General features: G+C 35.8%; 1 protein-coding gene across 1 annotated transcript; it reads right to left on the minus strand.

The window, feature by feature from the left end:
- Positions 1 to 694: 694 nt before the first annotated feature.
- On the minus strand, positions 695 to 26,968 carry LOC144450942 (band 3 anion transport protein-like). Its single transcript, XM_078141702.1, has 25 exons — positions 26,828 to 26,968; positions 25,928 to 26,087; positions 25,237 to 25,496; positions 24,469 to 24,510; positions 23,804 to 23,833; positions 23,347 to 23,400; positions 20,937 to 21,346; positions 20,130 to 20,188; positions 18,264 to 18,296; positions 15,509 to 15,678; positions 14,821 to 15,001; positions 13,994 to 14,129; positions 13,551 to 13,725; positions 12,626 to 13,015; positions 11,754 to 11,952; positions 10,970 to 11,191; positions 9,060 to 9,208; positions 8,048 to 8,242; positions 7,442 to 7,723; positions 6,862 to 6,951; positions 6,030 to 6,196; positions 5,127 to 5,380; positions 4,121 to 4,290; positions 2,987 to 3,160; positions 695 to 1,738 (listed from the first exon to the last, which is right to left on the minus strand). The coding sequence occupies exons 1-25, from the start codon at positions 26,966 to 26,968 to the stop codon at positions 1,667 to 1,669; spliced, it is 4,215 nt and encodes a 1,404-aa protein (XP_077997828.1). The 3' UTR covers positions 695 to 1,666.

Here is a 26,968-nt window from a genome sequence, read left to right on the forward strand (position 1 = left end):
GTGACAAATCAACACATTTAAAGAGAGAGTAAACTAGATATAGTGGTACATAGTATTAACATTAACATTATACAATATGTTGAAATAAAGACTTAACATTTCTATAGCCTTTCATCTCAGGGAATGAACAAATTGGTAAACCAAAAGTTTACTTCCCTCTGGTCAAAAAAATAATGTTTTTTTCATTTTGTAGGAAAATATACAGAAATATGCAAGTTTTCCAATGCAAGGTGGGCACGAGTTAAGGATTTCATCCTGGTGAAGGTAATATAATATTGAATGTTTTCATCCTTTGGACAGTTTAAACAATCCAATGTCTTATTCTCTTGGCTGTCCAAATTATTGGTGGCAATATCGTGGCGTCTTGATCCTTGGGAAAGAAAAGGAGCTGCGTTGTTGAATTGGTAAAATTGGTGGGAGTCTATCCGTATATTTCACCTCTGGATATGTACAGTATATCAATCCTTGGGTAGTGTTTATCATGACAGTATTAATTGAAAAGTTATTCTGTCTTTCAATTGAAGAGATGAGTTGAAGACATTATCTTGACATAGACATCCAAAGCACACAATGATAAGGACTTTCTGGGAGAACTTCATTCCTTTGATAGTTTAGATGGGAATTTCCAAGGATCCTAGTATCACAGAGCAGGGAATGGGAATTTCCAAGGATTTTGATAACAATAGCACGGAATGGGAATTTCAAAGGATCCTGGCAACAGATAGCAGGGAATGGAAATTTCCAAAGATTTCAATAACAATAGCACGGAATGGGAATTTCCAAAGATTTTGATAACAATAGCACGGAATGGGAATTTCCAAAGATTTTGATAACAATAGCATGGAATGGGAATTTCCAAAGATTTCGATAACAATAGCAGGGAATGGGAATTTCCAAAGATTTTGATAACAATAGCACGGAATGGGAATTTCCAAAGATTTTGATAACAATAGCACGGAATGGGAATTTCCAAAGATTTCGATAACAATAGCACGGAATGGGAATTTCCAAAGATTTTGATAACAATAGCACGGAATGGGAATTTCCAAAGATTTCGATAACAATAGCACGGAATGGGAATTTCCAAAGATTTTGATAACAATAGCAGGGAATGGGAATTTCCAAAGATTTCGATAACAATAACACGGAATGGGAATTTCCAAAGATTTTGATAACAATAGCACGGAATGGGAATTTCCAAAGATTTCGATAACAATAGCAGGGAATGGGAATTTCCAAAGATTTTGATAACAATAGCAGGGAATGGGAATTTCCAAAGATTTCGATAACAATAACACGGAATGGGAATTTCCAAAGATTTCGATAACAATAGCAGGGAATGGGAATTTCCAAAGATTTCGATAACAATAGCACGGAATGGGAATTTCCAAAGATTTCGATAACAATAGCAGGGAATGGGAATTTCCAAGGATCCTGGCAACAGATAGCAGGGAATGTCTCAGCACTTCACTACTGTGAGAAGGAACACAATACACATTCAAATCAAAGTAGACGAAAGAGACAAACTTCTTGTCATTTTAGTCCGAGGCTAAGCACAGACTGTCTGAGTTTATAATCGTTGTTGTCATTTTAGTCCGAGGCTAAGCACAGACTGTGTGAGTTTATAATCCTTGGGACTGTGATATGTATACTTGTAGTTTCCTATTTAAATCGGTAATGGTGCAATGGTATATTCATCCCAACCCTCGTCATCATCACCTGCCTCATCATTGTCAAGCTGAAATAAAAAAAACACAGAAATTATCAGAAAATTAATCAAAATGAATTATTGAATTGAAATTTATTTCCATTAAAAGAGATAAACATAAATAAACAAAAATATAACAAGTAAACATAAACATCCAAAAAAAGAAAACGATTTACATTTGTGGGCGAGAGACTAAAAAATAGTTTTATTTGAGAAAACTAATCTAGACTAGCCACTCAATTTCAAAAGTGTCAATTGCATATTAAACTATGGTGACTGCAGTTGTTCAAATAAACTTTTTTTTTTACTGGATCAAATACAATTCTTTGTAGATAACACAACAATAAATGAAGGTCGTTTTGAGCTAGTATGGTAAACATCGATTACTAAGCAACCAAATTATCTTTAATAATTTCTCAGTACAACATCAGCTGCAAAATATTATAATTAAAATCACTTTAGCTACAATAATAGAATAGGGTGCAAGTGAGATTTGTAACACACTTATTACATTTCCCGTGTTGTGATTCGTCAATACGTGGTCACATGGTATGTAGAGTTTTAGCGTTGTTGACTGCAAATGACGTTTACTTGTCAACAGTTGCTAGTGCTGTTGCCTGTATGGGGAACAGCACCATCACATGTTGACTGATGACGTCATATGCGCATATGTACATGTTTTCAGAACAAAGAAACCATAGATGCTATGAACAACATGACATATCTTACAGTGGTCAAGAAGTCTGACAGGGCTGAACAACAGGACATATCTTACAGTGGTCAAGAAGTCTGACAGGGCTGAACAACATGACACATCTTACAGTGGTCAAGAAGTCTGACAGGGCTGAACAACAGGACATATCTTACAGTGGTCAAGAAGTCTGACAGGGCTGAACAACAGGACATATCTTACAGTGGTCAAGAAGTCTGACAGGGCTGAACAACAGGACATATCTTACAGTGGTCTAGAAGTCTGACAGGGCTGAACAACAGGACATATCTTACAGTGGTCTAGAAGTCTGACAGGGCTGAACAACAGGACATATCTTACAGTGGTCTAGAAGTCTGACAGGGCTGAACAACATGACATATCTTACAGTGGTCTAGAAGTCTGACAGGGCTGAACAACATGACATATCTTACAGTGGTCTAGAAGTCTGACAGGGCTGAACAACATGACATATCTTACAGTCTATCGATTTATCAACTGTGATGATCTCATACAACCATAATTCAGCCACATGTTTTGATTGACTTTTATTTTAGATGGACACTCACCTCTTCAAGTTCTTTTGATGTAAATATTCGACCAATCACATGGAATCTTATAGGGACCATAAGAATGAGAACAAAAGGGAAAGCCAATGCTGCAACAGTTGATTTGACAACCCACAGTAATGCTAGGCAACCAAATTGAAGGACTGTAAATAAATGTATTCTGTATTTTTTCACCTGGAAGAATAACAAAATTATTTGTACTCATTACAGTGGATAGTTCATGAAGATTTCTATATTTGTACAGTACCTCAGAGAGGGGGGCATACAATGACTTCATTGTCAAGTGGAGAAAATCAGTAGATGAGAATAAGTTGTAAAAAGAATGAACTTCCTCTCTGTAACACACATCAACAAGTGTCAACCCTACAAGTCTTAACCGTACAAAACACATCAAATCTTGAAATGTCACTCATTCCACCTCCTGTGCAGCCTCTATACAGTTACATATGTTCTTTTGTTCTTTACAACTACACTGTACTGAAAGAATAGTTACTGATAAATTGAAATCTACTCAGCTGCAAATTACTCAAAATCATTAAATCTACTCAGCTGCAAATTACTCAAAATCATTAATTCACTAATAATTTAGAAACTTGGAAACTTACAGATGTTTGAGAGTTAACAGTGTACAATATCATAAACTCAATCACCCTGAAAATAATTAGTCCTCAAAAAGCCCCCTTAGGACACTTGTATTTATCTTGGCTGAACAACAAAAATATTGGAGAATAACATACTTATACCAGTGCCAGTAATATCAAAGAAAAATCAAGGAAAGCAATGGCAATTTTGAACATTTTGAAGCATATTTAAAAAAAACAGCAGAATCAGTGATGTAAACACGTGTTGTCGAGACGTAGAACAAACAGGGTATAAATTCCTTATTTTTTGTTCAACTTGGATTGTGCATGGTATAATAAAGGTATGACACTGGGCTAATTTTGACACGCTATCAATGCTTTACCAGGTCAATAATGTCTTGAAGATGATGAAGATATTATCAAATACTATATTTTCAGGGATTTTGTTCTTGCAGAAAACCACACCAACGAATACAGTGAAAATAGATTATATGTGAAAATTTAAATTTAGTATTTCACAGTATATTGATTGTTTGAGAGAAATCAAACTTACCTTTCTGACAAATCTGGTATCAGGAAAGTGTTTGGCTGGCATAAGAAGCATCTGTAGCCTTTCAAAGAACTGAATACCACTCATGGCAGTGACACCCATGTATAAAAATACACCAAACAGCACAGCTATCGGAATCTGTCTCAGTACTGACTGCATGGCAAGAGATATGCCTGTAATAATGCATACAATTCATCAATATTCATGGAATCATACAAACACAAACATTATAGGATATATGCACTTTGTTATCATCAATATCTGTACCACATATTATTAATTTAATGTTTGCATTCTTATGTACAGCCTAATTACCAAAAATACTGCCAAAGGTATTGTACACATCCAATATTCAAATCCAAACTGTTATTTTATAAAGGTGGTTTTCCTTTTAGTATGTACATCTATTATAACAATAATAATAATAATAATAATAATAATAATCTTTATTTATACTGGATAGTTCTTTAAATATATAAACACTTGTCTCCCAAGAAGTCCAGTGAGGGTCATCCCTCATGGGTTCAGTGTTAATGCAGGAGGAAACCGGAATACCTGGGGAAAACCTGCGTTGTTCGGTAGAGTCAAACTGAACGACATTCTTCTTACTTACAGTGTGGTAAATTTAAGCAAACCCTGAATGGGTTTGAACCCCGACCGCAGTGATAAGAGGCAAGTGGTTTAACCACTCGGCCACCGACAACCCTGAATGGGTTTGAACCCCGACCGCAGTGGTAAGAGGCAAGTGGTTTAACCACTCAGCCACCGACAACCCTGAATGGGTTTGAACCCCGACCGCAGTGGTAAGAGGCAAGTGGTTTAACCACTCGGCCACCGACAACCCTCTACCAAGTAGTTTTGAAGTTTTAACTTTTTACCAAAACTCAGAACTAATTTTTCAAGTACTCATTATTTTGGAGGGGTAGCTGTCGTGGCAGTCTTAGAGGGGTGGCTATAATATTGACTTTCAATTATGGAAGTTAAAACAAGTGATTAAAAGTAAACTTACCAATGAGCATATTGACCACTAGAGCAGTAACTCTCTGTTCAATAACACCTTCTATTTTAGGCTTTTCACCAGGTGCATGGGTTTTACTCATAACAGTCAGACTAGCAGTATGACTGACTGACCGCACAGTAGCAGCACAAGCCCATGGTAGTCCAAACAGTGAACTAACACACACAAGTATACCAATCAAAAACATATCGAGATGAAAACCTGCTCCCTTCTTTAAGTTGTTCACTTTCTTATTCACAATAAGTCTGTCAAAATGACAAAATTATAGAAAATGTAAATATTTTTGATTATACTAGTATCTATAGTAACGTCAACACAATGAAACTGATAAAATATGATGTCATATCCTGCAAGGTTTTCCCACAATGCCTTGCACGAAATCCCCAAAATAGCAGATGTACACAAACACATGTAAATGCAGTAGAGCTTCTTAAAAGGATTTTAAAGTTGAATATTAGAGCCGAGGCACTATTTCATCATCCAACATCATATGTAAATTGATAGCAGTAATCAATACAAGTGTACTAAAGGTAGAAATAAGTCTGACTGGACTTTTCCTTTAAGTTGATAGCAGTAATCAATACAGTTGTACTAAAGGCAGAAATAAGTCTGACTGGACTTTTCCTTTAAGTTGATAGCAGTAATCAATACAAGTGTACTAAAGGCAGAAATAAGTCTGACTGGACTTTTTCCTTTAAGTTGATAGCAGTAATCAATACAAGTGTACTAAAGACAGAAATAAGTCTGACTGGACTTTTCCTTAAGTTGATAGCAGTAATCAATACCAGTGTACTAAAGACAGAAATAAGTCTGACCAGACTTCCCCTTGCAGGTAATTTTTAGAAGAGGACTTTAACTATGTATTAACATGGGGTTGTGGTCATTTTTACTTACTCTGTAATAAGTGTTTCCATATATAAAAGAATAAATACTAATATAGCAGGTATAGCAGCACCAAAGACTGCCCACACAGGTATTGGAGTTTGGAGACCCAAAGGACTAATAAACCAGCCTCTTTTGTCTGGTGCTGTTGGTGTGAATCCATCAGGAATTTCTAATTTCTGTCAAAGATACAAATTAAATATAGAGATGATTTATTAGGTTATGGTAATTGTTCATAAGCCCTTGCCATTAGGCAGGCATATATCATTCTCTATAATACAATGCTGATGGTACAAATCTACCGGCCATAATTTGCCCAGTGACATTATTTCCAGAACAAATGACAGGAAAGAAAGTGTGATTAAATCAAGGTACTTTTTATCATATTCAAATGTCGCCGTCAAACATTAAAGCTGATTTGGTTTCCAAATCTACACTCTTCCCACTTTTTTGATTGGCAAGAGACATTCAAAAGTTCACCATTATTTACTAGAGTGAAGTGCATTCTGGGATGGTTTTTCTAGACCAACGAGAGCCAAGAATTTTGCACATACAGTTCCTGTTTGTTGGCAGGAGTGTGGTGTTGTTTATATTTGTAATGAGTGGTCTATGGGAAGCCTATTTCTTATCTAAATTGTTCTTGGGGATCATAAAATGTGTATGATATGCAGTCGATCGGCGATCCCTCGATGTTTTACATGTATTTCTGTTCTCTTGGTACAACTGCATGTTTCACTTTCACTTTCATAAAACCTCAGCTATGTGGCATATTTTGACAGTTTAAATTTCAAAGTCCAATTAACTTTGCCACGTAGAACTGAAAATAACAAATCACATGCCATACCTGTGTATATACATTTTTGACGGCCACATCAAATGATGCCATTATAACAATGGCAATGAGTATACCAAAATCTCCTAAAGTCTTCCGTACCTGTAGAGTAACAAAAATGCAAAATATACAACCTTGCACTATTCAACTATTATGACATCATTTAAAGTTAATATGACATAAAATATAAATTTAAGGAAACCACCATAAACATTGAAAAGGAACATGTACTGTTAAGCTCTACATAACATTATATAAATCTATTCCTTTCCCAGTAATTGAAAGATTTTTTTTTTACCCTGGTTTGGGTCAGTCACAGAATATCACCTATCTTTAATGGGACTTGAACACATGACACCTGACTTCCAGTTCTGAACTGGAACCACTTTTTCAAAAGAAGCTGATCAGTTGATAAATAATATTTGTGGCAGTGAGAGAGAATCAAGTGGATTTCAAACAGCTGAAAAATATCCCCTATATCTGTGGGGGTCATGGACACTCACATTTGTCCTGGATTGAAGACTTTATCCCACGTAACACTGGACAAGAATTTGTCAACAAGACAACTTTCATCCTTCAAATCAAAACTAACCTTGTTTGAGAAAAATCTACCATTTCTGAATTTTCTTAAGAAATACGCAATGAAGAATGTTCCAAAAGTGAGAATGGTTGACAAGAGAGCTGTGTTAGGTTCGTTTTTAGGCCGCAAGTCTTCGTCCAGTTCACTAGACATGGTAGTTGGTATAGAGTAGTTGGACGACTCATTATTTGACATCAAAGAATACTGAAGAGATGAAAAGTTAGTTGAGTTGTAGTCATCTTCAAGCAGCTCCTCAAAACAATAATCATCTAACAATGGATGTCGCATATATACCTACAAAAATAAAACAAAAATATTGCTTTAGTATGTCCTTCTACCATTATCCTTGCACAAAAGATTTTCTTAAATGGGAACAACGCTCCAGGAAATAAAGACATTTTCATGAAATTTGTGTTCTGGTAAATGATTTCATTATTTTACAACACCTGCATTACCCAAGAATTCAGAGAAACAGCAAGTGGGCTTTGCGACTCATTCAGGGATTTTTGACGTGGGTCACATTGCCTCATTGGTGTCCGCAGATATTGCTGATAGAATACATCTAAACAAAGAAGAGTAAAAAAAACACTTGTATGTGACAGCACAGCTGATACTTACCTTGTGGAGTTTTTTAAAGACTTCGTATATAAAGATAAGCGAGACCAAAGCAGTAAATATTTCTTCTGTAAATCGGGTAAAGAATCTGACAAGTGTACTTCCTTCAAAGGCGACTACAAAGATGGTGACTACCAACACCCATATTCCAACCCAGGCACGAAATGGTAGGTACTCCAGATCACTATCTCTACAAAACTGTAATAACATTTATTGTTTATTAATAATAATAATAATAATGTCAATTTTTATATAGGATATTCCAAATTAAGTTTCCCGGGTCAAAGTTCATGATTTCTGCTAAATGACTGGAACAAATGAAGGCTATGCTGATAATATCTGATTTAGGTACCATATGCGATTTATGTTGACATTGAGTCAAGTTCATAATACAATGTGAACGGAACCCTAAATCCACCTTATCAATTTTACAACTTATGTTGCCCAAGAGTGAAACTCACATAAGTAATGTGAACATAGTAACTGTGCTCAAAGCACTTCAAAATTATTATGGCATGGCACATCAACACAACAATGCTTTGTACTTCCTCAGCTCCCTGGGAATCCTATGATCCATTGTTGTCAGTATATAGGATTGAACCCTTCACAAAGCAACCTCTATCCTACCTGGTCCCTATTCATATAGCTGGGCTGAATGGGTGGACATCTATCCTACCTGGTCCCTATTCATATAGCTGGACTGAATGGTTGACAGTCATGGTTCAAATCTTACCAACAGACTTCAGAAACAAATGGCAGTAGTAAGGTTCAAAAACGCCAGTTAATAGATTCAAAGCCAGACATGTCAACTATTAGAACATCATGACTGTACTTTGTTGGGGACTAGACAAGAGGGGAACTGAGATCAGTTCTACGAATGGAACCCAATGTAGTAGCCATAGACTAGTGGGCCCTGGTTATCTGAACGATTTTAAATCCTCTTTAATAAATAAATAAATAAAATAAATAAAATAATGACATCATAATTTTTGGAATATTTTGATTAAATACTTACAACATAGACTGCTTCTTCAAAAATAAGTACAGGACCTGTTGCTCCTATAATGAGAAGTGGTTGCCCTGACAACAATGCAAACAATACTCCACAAAAGGCTGTACCAACTATCATTTCACTGACTCCCATCCATCTGTCTGTCTTTTCACCTGACAAATCAAACATGGGGAAACAATTGTCCAGTAAGGCATGCCAACATCACAAACTACTTTCAAATTGTTCAACTCATCTACTTTGTACTTTGGCTCGTAAGTTGCAGTTTTAACAATAAAGCTGATACAACAAGAGAGTTTCATAATATATAAAAACACTTTTGTTAAAAGAGTTACAGAAAATTCAAAATACACATAATTATATACACGATATCCATGTAGCCCTCCTTACCATTGATATTTCATCTACAACTCGATACCTGTTGGTGACACCGACATAGCCACTCTTTACAGCATAATACTGTCATTTGGTTGCAGCTTTCACCTTTATATTTATTACATAACATTAATATCTCTCTTACAATTGGAAATGTAACGTGCCTCAATCACAACACACCGTGAAATATGTACACCGATGTATGCAGATTTCAAGTGAAATTGACCACAAAGTGTAAAGCACCAGTTCATCCGTAACATTTGTAATTTTCACACGTTCTAATTTGAATGCATTTGCATGCAAATTATACATCACATCTGCTTCCCAGAACACGTCTAGTATCTGTACAAAGCTGTGCTGTTGAAAGACGTGGTTTTGTTAGAAGACAGTCAAGTCCGCACTTGATGTTTTCCCATTATTATTGAATATCTGATTGACCATGTTGTTGTTGTTGTTGTTGTAAGAATGATGAAAGTTTACAGATAACGTTTCACTTGCCTTCTGAAAAATACTGTCTATATCTCAATCTCATACTTTAGCAGGATCAATCCTCCAAACGTGGAACTGATCACAGTGCTATGTGAAGCCAAAAGAAACACGTTAGCACATATTTGCTTCCAAACGAATTTGAAACAGCCGGAAACCGGAAAAAATACACTCTGTATCAAAAAAGGTCCTGTGTATCAAAACAAAGAAAACTGCTGAAGTCAAAACTGTGTGGTTGGACTCTCTGAAACTGACAGACTCCTTATGTGTGGGAGATGAAATAGTCATCTGTCCAAAAGTTCACCTCAAAATATTAACAGCTTTGAATGAATATAATTTAATTAATAAGAAAACCAATCTTGAAAGGGTTGAAGGGTATGAAGATATGAGATACTGGGATGAAAGTAGACTCCAAGTCATTTTAAAGTTGGACTGAAAATAGTTTAGATATTGGGCTGAAAGTGGGGTGTACAATTGTTTAAAGTTTAAAGTTATCATTTAGATATTATGTTAGTAATAGAAAGTAGAAATTATACTTGGGCTGCAAGTTGGTTAAGAAATCATTTATGCATTGAAAGTGGGCTGTGAAATCAATTAAAGTTGGGCTGAAAACTGGGCTGTGAAATCAATTAAAGTTGGGCTGAAAACTGGGCTGTGAAATCAATTAAAGTTGGGCTGAAATCTGGGCTGTGAAATCAATTAAAGTTGGGCTGAAAACTAAAAGAGAAGTGAAATCTTTTCGATACTGGGCTGAAAGCTCACAGTGAAATCACTTTTATGTTGGCAATGAGTGGATGGTGAAACTATCGATTCTTAGATACTGGGCTGAAAGCTCACAGTGAAATCACTTTTATGTTGGCAATAAGTAGATGGTGAAACTATCAATACTTAGATACTGGAAGAGGGCAAGTTTTTAAATAATTCTATACAATCAAAGCTGTTTGTATTTCGGTGATCAAAGAAGACATCTTTCACACAGTAGGGGTATGTCAAATCTCAACTGTTGTTCCAACCACATAGTTATGACTTTGTTTTAGACAAAGGTCCAACCTTACCTAGTAAACCACCAAATGTGATTGCTGGTGAGAGGGCAGCAAAGTAAATGAAAACCAATGCAGCAAGACACTGCATTGACAAGGCGTCCTTGAAATCACTGAGATATTTGGGATACCGTCGTTTGATATCATTCACTAGACCACCAAATAAACAGCCTGTTCTTTTCAGTGGATCTATCTTATCCACACTCTTGGCAGCTCTTTCAGATGATGGGGAATCACCTGTACAGTGAAAATAATAACAAACATTTATACAAGAATTGCCTGGCTGGAAATGAGGAAGTAAGGTAAAACCTGACATTACTTCTCATATATTGTGTAATAATTTACATTGGTACTAGTAACATCAGTAAAATGACTGGGGAACTCAGGTAGATTTTACCTACTTTACAATCCTTAACAATGCTGGTAGGGAACCCTACTAAAATGACTGGGGAACTCAGGTAGATTTTACCAGCTTACCACCCTTAACAAAAAACACTGGTAGGGAACTCTACTAAATAACTGGGGAACTCAGGTAGATTTTACATCTTTATTTCCCTTAAAATACACTATAATGCTCTGAAAAATGATCCAAACAGACGGGCCAAATTGTATCATTATTCTGACTGTAGAAAACATGAGAAGACAGACAGACAGACAGACAGACAGACAGACAGACAGACAGACAGACAGACAGACAGACAGACAGACAGACAGACAGAAATCATAATTCATATTAATATACAACCCATAGAAACAGATAAAACATCCTCCATTTTGACTTGCCTATACTAACACTTACTTTCCCTGGATTCATCTTCTTCTTTCTGTCTCATCATTTGTTTCCATTTCATTTTCTTTTTATGCATCCTAGCTATCGGAAGTAGAGTATCTCTGTTCCAATCACCTGGTGGTAATACCATACTGTCATCTAAAAACTCATTTATAGCATCTAACAAGTCATCTCTGCAGTCAGCTTCATATGCTTGCTTGTGAAAACGCTGAAAATTACAAAATGAATGATAGATTAAAAGAGACAAAATAACTGAACAAGTCATCTCTGCAATCAGCTTTGTACATTTGCTTGAAAAAATGCTGAAAATTACAAAATGAATGACAGATTAACAGAGACAAAACAACTAAAGTGTTCATTTAATTAAAATAACGTTCATTGATACACAAACAAATTATAATTTTTTCATGACTACATTTTGGCAATATGACTCTTTCCATCCTCAGAACTGACGATGATTATTGTTCACCACTAGAGGGCAGTGTGAATAGTTTGAAATCATCCTTGGTGAACAATTGGATGGGGTTTTGGCTCAGTCATGTCTGGGATAAGTTGTTCACCACACCATCATTAAATGATGACTCAGATGATTCTCATTCTGGATCGTGGACTTTACCATGTTTATTACATGCCAAGTGAATTATTTACACGGAGGCAAATGTTCAGTTTTCTGTATTAATGATGTCCATTCAGATAGATTGCCAGATTGTAAAATTGGATCTTGGAAAAATGTCAAGTTCAATGAAGTACTACTTGTTGTAGGGCAATATAAAACCATCTGATCTGCAAGTATCCAGGATGTTCCTATCTAAAAACAATGGTGACATTGCATGCATACAGTTATTATATATTTTGATTGTGAAGAAAGGAACCTAACATACCTCATCAGCCATAAGAGTTGAAATAGATCTACCAATCTCAGTATAATCCATAGCACTATCACTCGGACCGAGCAGTACAAATATAAACCTGACTGGTATCGGTACTTCAGTAAAGTTATCCAGCATAGCACCTTGGGCAAGCCTTGCAAAGGCCATACACGGTGCCTCAAGGAAATCCACAGTACCAACCAGTACAGTTGTAGCCTCAGCACCCTGTGGGATTTGCCTCATAATGCCTTTCACTGGTATGTGTTTGTTTGGGTTGGACGGTTTCACCATGTGTGCGGGGACATTACTTTGAGAGGTGGCCGCTTCCAGGTTGTTATTGGACGATGATCTTCCAGGAGTTGCGCTGGCACCAAGAAGTGGGGATGTTAAATCACCGTGGTTCTGTTAAAATAAACATTTATATGCAGGTTTTACATGTTGTTCACAGTAATCGTCTAAATACTGCCACCAGTCCAAATCTCTCTTTCCTTTTTGGTGCTACAATCTGTTCCCAATGAATCTTTTATATAGATATTTATAAAATACAAACAAATACACATATAATTCTGCATATTTCCATTTAGGTTTGGGACTACATGACAGTGCTTTGTTTCAATTGCTATTACATTGCTGTGGAACGGTCAAGGCATTCCAAGTCAGTCCACAGGCTATCCCAGACACGGCCTGACAACGCATAGCACCTGAGGGCTCTGTCACTGCTTTCCAAGTCAGTCCACAGGCTATCCCAGACACGGCCTGGCAATGTATAGCACCTGAGGGCTCTGTGTCAGCAATAGTCCCCATTTGTCATTACCCGACAAGTACACCCTCATCTACACTCATCTTGTGAATGAGTGTCTAATCAATACAAGATTCTCTATGCATGTCAGTCTCTGAGTCCCCTTCTGTGAAAAAACACTATTTGAGTAATACTCACAATAACTTTGCCCTCGATATCAATCTTAGCATCAGAACCAGCTCTGTTATTTCTCAGTACACCCATACTAAAGTTCTTCTCTAAAGCTTTCCTGGAGTCTGACTGATGAACCTTCATTGAAGGCAGACTGGATGCTGACAGACTTCTAAGAATACCCTGTGATTCATTCATATGCCTGTAAATTAAATGATATTCAATTTATCAAATACAACATGTGTTTGAAATCTTTTTTCAAAAAAGTTTTGTAAGATATGTAAGATATGCACTGGTTGCCAGTACAATGCAGAATTGATTACAAATTTCTCCTGACCACCTATAAAATATTGCATGGTCTTTCCATATGATTTTATTACATGGCAAAAACTGCTGCCAGCATGAGGTGTTTGAAAATAACAAGACTGGAGTATTCATTTTGAGATAAACAGAGTAATGTGTCAACTTACCTATGCTGCATTAATAACGCTCTCAGAACATCTCCTCTGGACTCCTCTCCAATTTGATCTTCAATAATCATTTGTTCTGTGATCTGGTGAGCAATACCAGAGATATCTCTTTGATCTAAATCAAGCAGTAAAGTACCTGTAGACATAAAAACAAAAGATTTCATACTTTGGCCACTAGGAGTGCTATTTGGAAGGTACCAGAGATATCTGTAAAATACCTGTACATTCACACAAAAAACCCTGGCTTGCGTATATACTACATTATGCTTATTTGAAAGACAAAATATTTTATGCTTTTGGCCACTGGGAGTGCTGTTTGGAGGGCAGATATTTGGTTTTAACAAGGGCTAGAATAGAGTGATTATGTCATAGTACTTCCTAGGAAAATCCTATGGTATTTTTAGAATTTTCATACAGTTCTGTGTTTTAAAATAGGTGTGCTTTTCATCTTCCAGTATAATTTTGATGAACTCAGGAATTTCCTTTGCACAATGTTTTTGACTCCATGTTCTGCCACATACATAATATGCATACAGTAGCAATTATAGAAATTTTGCCTTCATCTTTTCCTGTTCAATGTGACTTATCTTGGTATAGCGCCCTCAACCAATATAATTCTATCTTGTGACAGTGCCCTCAACCAATACAATTCCAGTACCTTGGTACAGCGCCCTCAACCAATACAATTCCAGTACCTTGTGACAGCGCCCTCAACCAATACAATTCCACTACCTTGTGACAGCGCCCGCAACCAATACAATTCCAGTATCTTGTGACAGTGCTCTCACATAACCAGACACATAGAACAGACTAACAGAAGTTCTTACCCAACTCCATTCCTTTCCTTAGCTCCAGTAGACTGTGGAATGACAAAGACGCTACATGAGGTTTACCCCATCTATCAGCTCCTTCTTCTACATCTTCTTCAAATTTGATCCATCTAGCCTTCTCCTTCCATGCCATCTTACCTTCAGTGTTGGTATACAATTCATCCAATTCAACAAACACCTACAGAGAGGAAAACAGTATTACTGCTGTCAAGTATTCACTGGAGAGGTACATATGGTAGTTGGGGGTGGGGGAAACATTGTAATAACTCAAGTATTCACTTGAGAGATACAGGAGTTGGGGTGGGGAAACATTGTAATAACTCAGGTCTTCACTGAAGATACATGGGGTGGGGGAAACATTGTAATAACTGTCAACTATTCACTGAAGATGCATATGGGGTGGGGTGGGGTGGGGCGGGAGAAGCATTACAATTACTGGTAAGTCTTCAAGTTGGTGATGTGTGGGTGTAGGGTAACAATAGTGCAACTGCTGTATAATTCTCAACATTCAAATACTGTAACATCTTCACTGGAGATGACACTGTGTGACATGGAATGATAATGTCACTTTTACAAGTTACTGTTACAGTATCATTTCCACTAACATACACTTTCCAAAACATTCAGTGAACATACCAGTTATAAAGTTCATTGCACAGAAATTTGAGAAATCAACCCACTTTACCTCATGAGGGCGATGATCAAATTTTTTCTTCAATTTCAGACCTGAAGTCTTCTTAGGTTCAGGTTTTTCCTCTCGTTGGTAATGTTTAGCATGTCTTCCAGGATGCATAACAGAGCTAACTCTGCGTATCAAATGTCGACGTACTCCTGGCTGGTCCTCCAAACGATGACCTAAATTAAACGTACAAAAAGAATACATGTGACAATAATAATAGGGGAAATACATCTTGGGACTGTCATTTCATTCCGTTTATTCTAATGTTTCTAAGAACATTATAAAACAAAGATTTTTCTCAAATTTCTTCCAAGAAAGAAATCCTACCAAGTGCCAGTGAATATTCATGAATCCTAAGTGCTTATTACCATCAGTACAAAGGTCATGAATATTCATTGTTCAACCATTGCATAAACATTTCTGCTGACTCCCATGATGCAATGTGGTCCACAGCAAAGATCCCCAAACGAAGGATAACTTCAACTTAGTGTTTCTATGAAATCACATCTAATGTAGGTGATGTAAATCAATGAAATAACTATCCAGGACCAAACATTAATGAGAATACCCTCACTTCCTAGAGTGGCATTTCAATTTACACAATGTAACTCACGTTACATATAATTTTTTTAGGCTAACAAATTCATATGTTTTTTGACTCTACCATCTTTTACAGAAAAATACAAACATCACTGGATGCTAATAAGTGGATGTAATATACATGCAAACCCTTATATTCTCGAACTAAGTTTTTTTCATTCATGTCACCCAGCACACCCCTTCTAGCAGTTATCTAGTAATAGTACATATTTTGCGTGACAGTTGTACTGAATAAAAGCAGCAGAAAGGTTATTTTGGGAATGGGTGGGAAGATTTTAAAACCTTGGGAGGGGTTCTGACCATGGTGCGTCCAGGATATGGGTAAATACGCATTCTCAATAAGTTGTGGTATGCTGTATATTCTGTACGTCAAAATCCTGTAGCATGCAACCTTCCCATACCATTAGGTCTTACATGTTGGGTATACACTGTACAAGAACATTACATTGGACCTTATAATCAAATGGATATTACAGTTAATAAATTCTTGGAGCATGCTATCTTTCTGTTTACCATAATTATATAGGGCAAGGGCAGAACATTACAATTCCTACCCTAACCTGACTAGATAGTAATGACAGAACTCACACAACTTGTGGAGAATGTACTTTGTACCTCCCACGTTAGTCTGTAAGGTATGCCGTGACAGGGCGCCCTCTCACATCGGTCAACCCCTCTCATGTCTCAGGAGAGTGGACACCGGTGACGGCAGAGCGACAAGACGTACTCTCATATCTCGAAAGAGAGAGGAGACCGACAAGGGTGGAGTGACACGACGTACCTTAGAGTCTACTCTCATTTCAACTATAACACTAATCAACTTAACAAATCATGCATTCAAACATCAAGCAATATTTCACTAAATCTACCAATAACTTTGATTTGGTTAACTATAGCAGCAAATTTTGCACGTTATTAATTAGTCAGCTGATAACTACAACATGAGACAAAGCCAATTAATGTATTAAAACTTAAACTAAACACTTCATAAATTGTCTTTCAGTGCAAAAACCTTCAAACAAATATAAGTGCACTGAGATTAATATTATAAGCCATTCTATCCTTTTCAGTAGATTAATGGCTTGAGTAAGTCTAATTTTATAGTGTTCTCCTTAGAAATGTTTTGCAAAGAGGGTTTAGTTAGTAATCAGGACAGTAACAATTATTTAGTTACTGGTTTGATACCAGAAACATCTGTGTCTGGCTGTTGTTTTTAATACTATATGACATAAAATGGAGAGGTTTACAATGTGATCATATCAAGCAGGATATTACAAGAGTGCTTTGTGCCCCTGTTAAATTGTTTCGGTAGAACACTGATTTGAAAATTTACTATCACATATGATACAGCAGTAAATATACAAATAAATAAATATTGCATTTCATTCAGTACATAGTAACCTCTATCATACTATTAATCTCAAATACTCTGTATAATCAAATTTGCTGCGTTTTCCTAAATTTATAATCCATCACTCACATTAAAATTCACAATTAGAAAGAATTCCGGTACAGTTAAAATTTTAGTTGACAATATCTTTCCAGTTTAGGACAGAATATTTTGAGAACAGTATATCTCAATACCTTTCATCATTGCGAAACTAGAGTATTTGAATATAGAACTTTTTTTTTATCAAACTTTAAATATTTGACTGTACCAGACATTTTTAGTTGTACCTGGGAGTTCATTTTATAGAGGGTACAATGCTTATGAGGACTGCATTAAAACAATTCAAATTTTTGCCAAAACAAAACACAGATCATAACAAAACACATAAATGAACAAATGATGAGAAAGCATGGATAGCAAAGAGAGAAGAGATGTAGGGGAAGAAGCAATATGAAATGGATCTGGTTTGCAAGAATTTCACATTCTAGCATAATACTAGGCAGTAGGGTTTTTATACAGCCATTTTGGGTTACCACATCACGCCATTAAAGCATGCTGTTTTTATACTTGCAGTGTTTTTGCTATGGGTGGTATAAGTGGGTAAAATCTACTAGAGTTCCCAAGTCATTTTACCCAGGTTCCAAAACAGAATGGTAGATTCTATGGGAAATTCTGACACTGTTACCCCTTTCCCCCTTTTCTATTACTGGGGGGGTTCCCAACTTTAGCAAAAACACTGTACTTGCTAGAAATGAATATAAGGTACAAAACCTTGGATATCTTCCAGTATGTACGCTGACTGGTCTGGATACCACATGGAAGATACAATGTGTTATCATATTAGTGTGTCTAGATAAGAATCTATCAAAGTAACTGTACACTCTACATGATGTTCATCTTAACTCACACTCTATATATAACATTGGCTGAATGTTAGAAAGCCTAATTGATAAGTACACATCATAACTCCTGATTTCATAGACAGCCCAATTCAGATTAGAATCAGAATCTAGGTCTGAACACTAGAGTTTGGCAGAGCTATAGAAAAAGTTGGCCCACAACAAATGACCGATTAATCCGAGTAATCCTTATTAAGATAATACCAAAATGTGATGACCAGGGACTCTGGTCTTTGTCTGAATTACAGCATCAGTGTTTATTGTGTAACTTATGTAATGTAATGCTGGGCCTAACTCTGGCTAAGTCTGTAACTATGTGATTACTGTATAACTTGTGACTTATGTAAAACTCTGGTCTTTGTCTGAATTATGGCATCAGTGTTTATTGTATAACTTATGTAATGTAATGCTGGGCCTAACTCTGGCTAAGTCTGTAACTATGTGATTACTGTATAACTTGTGACTTATGTAAGACTCTGGTCTATGTCTGAATTACGGCATCAGTGTTTATTGTATAACTTATGTAATGTAATGCTGGGCCTAACTCTGGCTAAGTCTGTAACTATGTGATTACTGTATAACTTGTGACTTATGTAAAACTCTGGTCTTTGTCTGAATTACGGCATCAGTGTTTATTGTATAACTTATGTAATGTAATGCTGGGCCTAACTCTGGCTAAGTCTATAACTCCATGATAACTGTATAACTTGTGACTTACATAAAACTCTGGTCTTTGTCTGAATTACGGCATCAGTGTTTATTGTATAACTTATGTAATGTAATGCTACATATGTATTTGTACTTATCATGTTTGTAGATAATCCTAATTGTAACTCTGTGGTCATTGATCACTTGTGTAATCCATAGCACAATTCTGCAGTATTTATACGACTTACATTTTCTAGGTACAAATATAATTATAATGTTGTGTTTATCATACATGCAACCCTTGGTGTAACTGGTGATTAATATGGCGTTTATCATATTATGCAACAATTGGTGTAACTGGTGGGTTATCCTTTTGCTGTTGCAATTTGTAACTCTGTCCAGCTATACTTTGTGGTGTAATATTGAATTCTAAAAGTGTGAGTTGTTGGTGGTTATCATAGATAGTGTACAGTTACTAAAATAGACTTATAAAGAATGGACTGATCACATGAAGGATAGACAGTTGATCTACAGTATATGTCAAATTCATAACTGAAGCATTTCACATTTTAATACAACATAAACAAATTTTATTTTCTTAATCCGCTTTCTCCCTTGGGGGTATTTGTTTGTACATGTTGGGAGAATGAGGAATAAAAGCTTAATAGGGTGTAAAACTAATCAGAAATTTACAGCATTTTTATGTTCATTTGTTGCAGATTTTATATCTATCTTACAAAGCAAATCTCAATTTCATTGTTTTGTAGTTTTGTCAAAAACAAATTAAGAATCAATTCAATTAAGAATCTGACAGTACAAGATAGAACCTGAAAAAACTGAATAAATGAGAGAAAAGCATGCATGTCACAAACAAAACAGATTATACAAACACAAAATACAACAACAAACCACAATTTGGCACAAACATAAACTATCTCCACATAACAAGTAATATTATATACATGTAAATATATCTAAAACTAACTTAGAATTGTAACATAACATCACCAAGACTTGGATAAAAATAACAGATTTAGATTAATATCATCATACTCAAAAGTAATTTTATTACTCTGTTAATTTCACTTACTTGCAATTAACATTTCTTCATCTCTCAGCTCTTCAGGTACACCTTCTGGTACTTGTATCCTATCAATCAATTAGTCAATCAATCAATCAATCAATAAATTAGTCAATCAATCAATCAATCAACCAATTAATCAATCAGATAATAGATAAATAAATATCTCAATGTATAAAATACCAAACTAAGGAACACTGTCCAATTATCTTAATATATGTATGTATGTATGTATGTATGCATGCATGCATGCATGTATGTATGTATGTATGTGTGTGTATGTGTGTGTGTGTGTGTGTGTGTGTGCGTGCGTGCGTGCGTGCATGCATGCATGCATGCATGTAAGTATGTATGTATGTATGTATGTATGTATGTATGTATGTATGTATGTATGTATGTATGTATGTATGTATGTATGTATGTATGTATGTATATCATCGTGTCAGTGCAGTGAGGTCATATCTGTTATACAATTATATAGGTAGATATGACCATTATTGCACTGACACAACGATATATTTATCAATACTGAAAAATAATTTGTGTATTACCAGTTGTCAGAAAACAGCTACAGTAATCAAGTGTAACCTGTGGCAACCATGGCCAACAATACATACATCATCAATATTAATAGAAGTAATATTGAGAGCTTTCCCTAGCCCAGGGCCACCCCAAAATAAATCTGTTTTTGGAGAAATTATCTATACGCCTATACAATATATAATAGCAGGTTTTTTTTGGAAACAGGATTAAAGTCAAAATTGTGTACAGAGTCTGCATCAAAGCCAGAAAGATGACAGTCAGTGATTAGCTAACCTTGGTGTTTGTTCATAACGATGTTTGTGATGCCGATGCCGATGTCGATGATGATGTTTCCGTTTCTGTTTCTGTTTGGCTGGTGATGATTTTTTTTCAATCTTCCCAAGTTCAGGAACTTCATCCTGTTCTTCATCTTGACTATCTCCAATGTCAACAGTTGTAGTTTTCTGTTTATCCATCTCAGGAACGGGCTCTTTCTTTCTCTCCCCCTCTCCCTCTTCCTCCTCCTCTTCCTCTTCTATGATCTTATCATGTACAGTATGTTTATCAACTACCTCAGGTTCAGATTCATCTGAATCTACTCTCAACACAAACGAGTCTTTGTCAACCTTTGGTAGCCACCCTTCTTCATCAGAGTCCCTTTCATATACAGTTTCTACATCAAGAGGTTCACCTCCAAGTGTAAACTGAAAACATAATAATATAAATTTTAGACATCTTCATAAGATTAGATGTGGAAGCCATGTGCACTTCCACACACAATTCTTACCACAGCAGACACTAGACCCACAGAAACCACACACACATCAAGTTACTAGACCCATAGAAACCACACGCACATCAAGTTACTAGACTCATAGAAACCACACACACACATCAAGTTACTAGACCCATAGAAACCACACACACATCAAGTTACTAGACCCATAGAAACCACACGCACATCAAGTTACTCTATTTCCAACCAACCTAAAGTCCATCCTAAACACAAATCATGCTTTCCAACCAACCAAACTAAAGTCCATCCTAAACATAAATCATTGTTTTCAAATTCTGTACTTACTTGTTAATCTGACACAACCTCCTTAACAAGACTTCTACCCTCCTTAAATAAACTTATAATCAAGCAGTCACCCCTATCAATCAATCAATCAATCAATCAATCAATCAATCAATCAATCAATCAATCAATGTCATCTCAAAGTAAATTCATTTATCAACTTGGCACCACAAGACTAATCCATACATGACACCACAAGACTAATCCATATATTAGTTCTTCCATTCCAGCAACTCTGTGATCCACAAAACAATTCGCAATTATTCAAACAATCACAAATTTTGCATGTTTAGTAGCTTACAACTTTTGCATGTGAGAACACACTGAATATTTCACTTCAAACATTTGCACTTACAACAATTCTTTTTTTTGATTTTTGGAATGTCATGTAAGTAATTGATTGATGAGGATGTATTTAAAGGCCAATGCTTGCATCCCAGGTTCTCACATTAGTGTTATCTTGTCAGTTAAAGGCCAATGTTTGCATCCCAGGTTCTCACATTAGTGTTAACTTGTCAGTGCAGCTGTAAGGATTCCATAGAATCATTCATTTGTTCAGGACCCACTTTTTCTTGTAGCTCTGCTAAACAACTTTTTTTCTCACTGTATTGTTAATCCTAATCTGAAATGGGCCTTGGTAACATTTTAATTTGAACACTGATGTCCAAATAGGCCATTTCAGACTGCAAACAGGAAATTGGGAATACAGCGCCCTCACTCAAATTGGGGGTATCATCACCTCATAGTACCGTTTCTTTAGAGCTTTGTTCCTTGTATTCTGTAGAAGTGTAAATCAGGGATGTTTTTCATATTGTTCAGAGGAAGCAGCAGTGCTCTATGATTAACTGAGTAACCTATACCATGTATACCCCCCAAGGTACACACATTCTAGACACAGACAGGAAGTAGAGCATCACCATGGCAAACTTTGGAAAGGTCTATTCTAGATTGTTTCCAATATTCAATTTTAACAGTTGTCTGGCAGAGCTACTGAAAAGTTAATCCTTATGATACTTCTGATGCGATAACATTAATACAAGAGCCTGAGATTGAATTATTGGCCTTTTAAAATGCACCCACAATTCAATCCTTTTGTCACATGACATTCCAGTTTCAGATTTCTGTTACAATGTAGCCACACTGCCTGCATGGTTGTCTTGTATTATACTAAATGATGCAGGAGGGGTGCTAGGAAAAAAGCATCTATTTAGTAAATAGTATACTAGTAATTACAAACTTGTAGTAACACGCTGCAAAGAAGATGAAGCAATGATTAAACAACATGTTTCTTTGAAATGGATGCAATTGGAACTTGGCAACACCTGTAGAGGAGGCTATTACAAGAATTTTTGGAGAGGACAGGTTGCTACTGTTGCAGTATCCTTAGAATTTTTAGAAGATACGTTAGGAGCTGATCACTTCTGTAGTTCCTGGTTCTCTTACTATTAGAAATATTTAAACTTTCAATATCTAAAATGGTTTTAGTAATTTGGTACAGTAATTTTTTGACATTCAATGGTTTCAAAAATGTAGTTTCATTTTTTCATTTTCAAAAACATGTTCAGAACTAGTCATTGCAATAAGTTTGTATCTGCTATTACAGTGTATGTAAGATTTAAATACAACCTTATTGGACTGACGTGAAGATGCCTCAGTATCCTCAGTATCAGTTTTAATACTCTGCAAAAGAAGTGATGTCCAGTTGTAATTTTATACAGATCAAATAACACTTTGCAACAGGACAGTGAACACTTACTACATAACAGTAACCACTGGAAGTGGTTCTAACAGATGAGGAAGGGAGGATCTTACAACTACCCCCTCTACAGGTCACAATAGCACAAGTTCCATTGAGCTGAATCATTACAATGTGTTTATTTCCATGCCATGCCAATGAAGCCATATAGAAAGATTGCCACATGACCAATCTTTTTTATCTAAGACAGCGATATGTATGGTCCAGATTAGGCAGGTATTAAATGTTTCAGTACAGCTTTCATTTCTTTCCAAAACTCTTTAGTATAAGTCAGTCACTGTAAAATCAAAGTCATCTTATGTTGCCATGCTTTATAAATCTACTTACATCAATGTCATAATAGATTGGGTTGAGTGGCTGAAAATTGCCCAAAAAACATAAAAATCAAATATTTTTGTTTACTATTACAGCTTCTAAAAGTCATGAAAGTTTTTTTTCATTTAATTTCGCTGATTTGGATTGAAATTTAATAGAAAATGTAGTTAAATCATTCTACATGAAAAAAACAACATCAAATTTAAACAAAGTAGAACAGAACTATTCATAGATTTTTAAAAAAAACTTAATACTAAAGTTGATATAGCTACACTGTATCTTATCAGTTTTATTTTAGATTTTTGAAAAATTGTGAAAACTGAATTGACTTTCTAAAGTTTCTTTAATGAAAAAAATAAGAAGCCAGGTTTTTTTTAAGTCAGGAAGTGTATATTTATGGCTATCAAAATAAATTATAAATTAACATTTACCAAAATTTATTTTCAAAATATGATCTCAAAATAAAAAAACATGGGAAAACTGAGGATTTTTTTTTTTCAATGAATGTATGGTCTTCAAAATATATTTATCACAAAAATAAACTTTGATATAATTTTGTGAAATAATGAGAACTGGACCAGTCATGCTAAAGAAAGAACAGGAGAATGGAAGAGAGTTTGGAATATATTAATATTTATGACAAAGCATGGCGTAAGAAAGTTGTAGAATTGTTTTACCATAGCCGAACTGGTACTCTCATCAACAGGGAGGTCTGTGGACTGAAAGTTACAAAACATTGAAAGAAAAGGACGAAATTACGGATAGGATAACATATAGAGACACAGGAATAACAGAGATTATAAAATAGATTTACCAGTTCCAAATCTACTGATTTTAAGATCATGTGCTATCTTGCGTTAATGAATATTTCTGGATTCTAGCTTCACCACTCTATGGCCAATCATTCAACTAATTTCATTTCCACGGAGTTTCATGTGTAAATTAATCCTCTTGGGGTATTTGTTTGTTCACAACTAAGTACAAGTTGGTTATTTTAGAACGTTCACCACTGATATCATAACCATTGAAATGTACTGTTTACTGTTCTGTATGTATATGTATCTCTCACTGTTTTCAACACAACATTCTCAATTCCTAACGTTGATGCTATCCCTATCCTGTCTTTCATAGACTTTTCCAAGATTGAGCCTGAGGCAAAAATTGTAGAATCAGTGAAATTTTAGTAGACTGTGACGTCAAACAACAAAAGATTATATTTCCTTCATGACAACTAGACTACATTTTTTGTATTTCAATTATGTACACTCACATTGTCAATTTTGAACGACTTGATATTAATTTAAATATAAAATATAGATGTTCAAATTTCCAAATTTAGAACGACATAATCTATCAGAGTACATCCTTCATCATCAGAAGACAAACTGAAAACAGAGCATCCTGGAACAGACAACCACCAAGGATCAAAGGTATGAACACTATGCCTGATATAAGTACAATGTGTTTGATTCTAATCTTACCATGGGTTTACTTCCATCCACTGCATCTGTAACATCAACTGGTTCTTCACGTTGTAAAGCACTGTCTAGAGACCTGGCTGATGGTTCGCGATCTTCCAAACTCTTACGAGATGGGGTTTCTCCAAGATAGGATGCTTTTGATTCACCTCTGGATGGAAACTTCCCTGTTGATCTATGGTGATGTCCGAATGCAGTGTGGTGATGTAAATTCTCTCTACGATGTACTATTTGAAGATAATAAGAAAAGAATTGTAGCTCTGATGTCAATATCAGTCTTCCCCCAAGTATGTGGACTATATCATTTGTCAATAGGGGAGACCAGTTATAGGTAGGGTGACAATGATCAACATTACAGGATGCTAATGGTTGACTGGTCCATGCAAAGTCAACTGATGTATTGATGAAAATTAATCAAGATATTAACTCAACAGCTAAATATAAAATATCAATTACCTGGTAATATAGTATAACACAACATCTTTGGAAGTATATCATGTGGTAACATTATCAACATTCAAAGAATTATACAAAAAGTGACAGCCACTGGTGCAATGAGAATAAGTAGGCAATTTCACATTCCTACACCTTGGTTATATGTTGTGTTGGTGACACCAAGACATTGGTTTATGATCCAATGAAAGAATTCAAAACTTACATTGATAATCTCTCTCATCATAATAATGGGTGTCTTTGTTGAGTTCAAAACTTGGAGTTGATATATCAGCAATAAAACTGTGTTTTGGAGTTAACATCTTCACAATGTCTGCATCTGATGATCGTCGCCATGGCGGAGATAGCTCCTCTCCTGTTGACATCTTCCTCTGAAAATATAAATATATAAATATATAAATAAATATAGCGAAAAGTTATAAAATAAATACATGGGTTCAAAACCTCAATGAAAATACTGATATATATATCTTGGGTTGAAAGAAAACTCATGCAACAATGTGAGATAGCCAATATAGCAAATGTGTAACATGTCATGTTTTAATTATCAGAAAAACAAAAGATTTTGTAGTTTGGCCACTAGGAGTGCTGTTTCTGAACTTTCTCTGGGCCAGATGTGAGGGCAGGGCAATGATATATTGATAGTTGAGTATAATATCCACCTTCATCATACTACAGAAACTGTTCTTCCCATCCCATGTCTTTGCCCTAGGCTTATATTACTGGTGAGGGAAAACTGTATTAGCTTACCTCTGTGTGTGTGTGTGTGTGTGTGTGTGTGTGTGTGTGTGTGTGTGTGTGTGTGTGTGTGTATGTGTGTGTGTGTGTGTGTGTGTGTGTCTGTGTGGTGTGGTGGTGATGATCATCATCATACTAACTGTTCTTTTTATATTACTGGTGAGGGACAACTGTATCAGCTTACCTGTGACGGGGAGGGGGGGGGGGACGACCATACTAACTATTCTTCCCATCTATCTTTGCCTTGGGTTTGTACTACTGGTGAGGGATAATCTAGCTTACCTGTGAGGGAACCATATCGGCTGATCTTCCTGTCCCTAATCTTTACCTTGGGTTTGTACTACTGGTGAGGGACAATATAGCTTACCTGTGAGGGAACCATACTGGCTGATCTTCCTATCCCCACTCTTTGCCTTGGGTTTGTACTACTGGTACTGGGCAAGTTATCCATTTCTTGAGATTCACCACTGGTGTCTGCAATTGTCACTTTCTTTTTCTTGAAAGGCAT

Source organism: Glandiceps talaboti, chromosome 20 (assembly GCF_964340395.1).
Source record: "Glandiceps talaboti chromosome 20, keGlaTala1.1, whole genome shotgun sequence".
Classification (NCBI taxonomy): Eukaryota; Metazoa; Hemichordata; class Enteropneusta; family Spengelidae; genus Glandiceps; species Glandiceps talaboti.

Excerpts from the sequence above, each read along its gene's own strand:
- LOC144450942 (XM_078141702.1), bottom strand. The coding sequence starts at position 26,968 with ATGCCTTTCAAGAAAAAGAAAGTGACAATTGCAGACACCAGTGGTGAA. Across the intron at positions 21,347-23,346 it reads CTTCACGTCAGTCCAATAAG|TTTACACTTGGAGGTGAACC; the intron begins GTTGTATTTAAA and ends TTATGTTTTCAG. Across the intron at positions 20,189-20,936 it reads CGTTATGAACAAACACCAAG|GATACAAGTACCAGAAGGTG; the intron begins GTTAGCTAATCA and ends ATTGATTGATAG.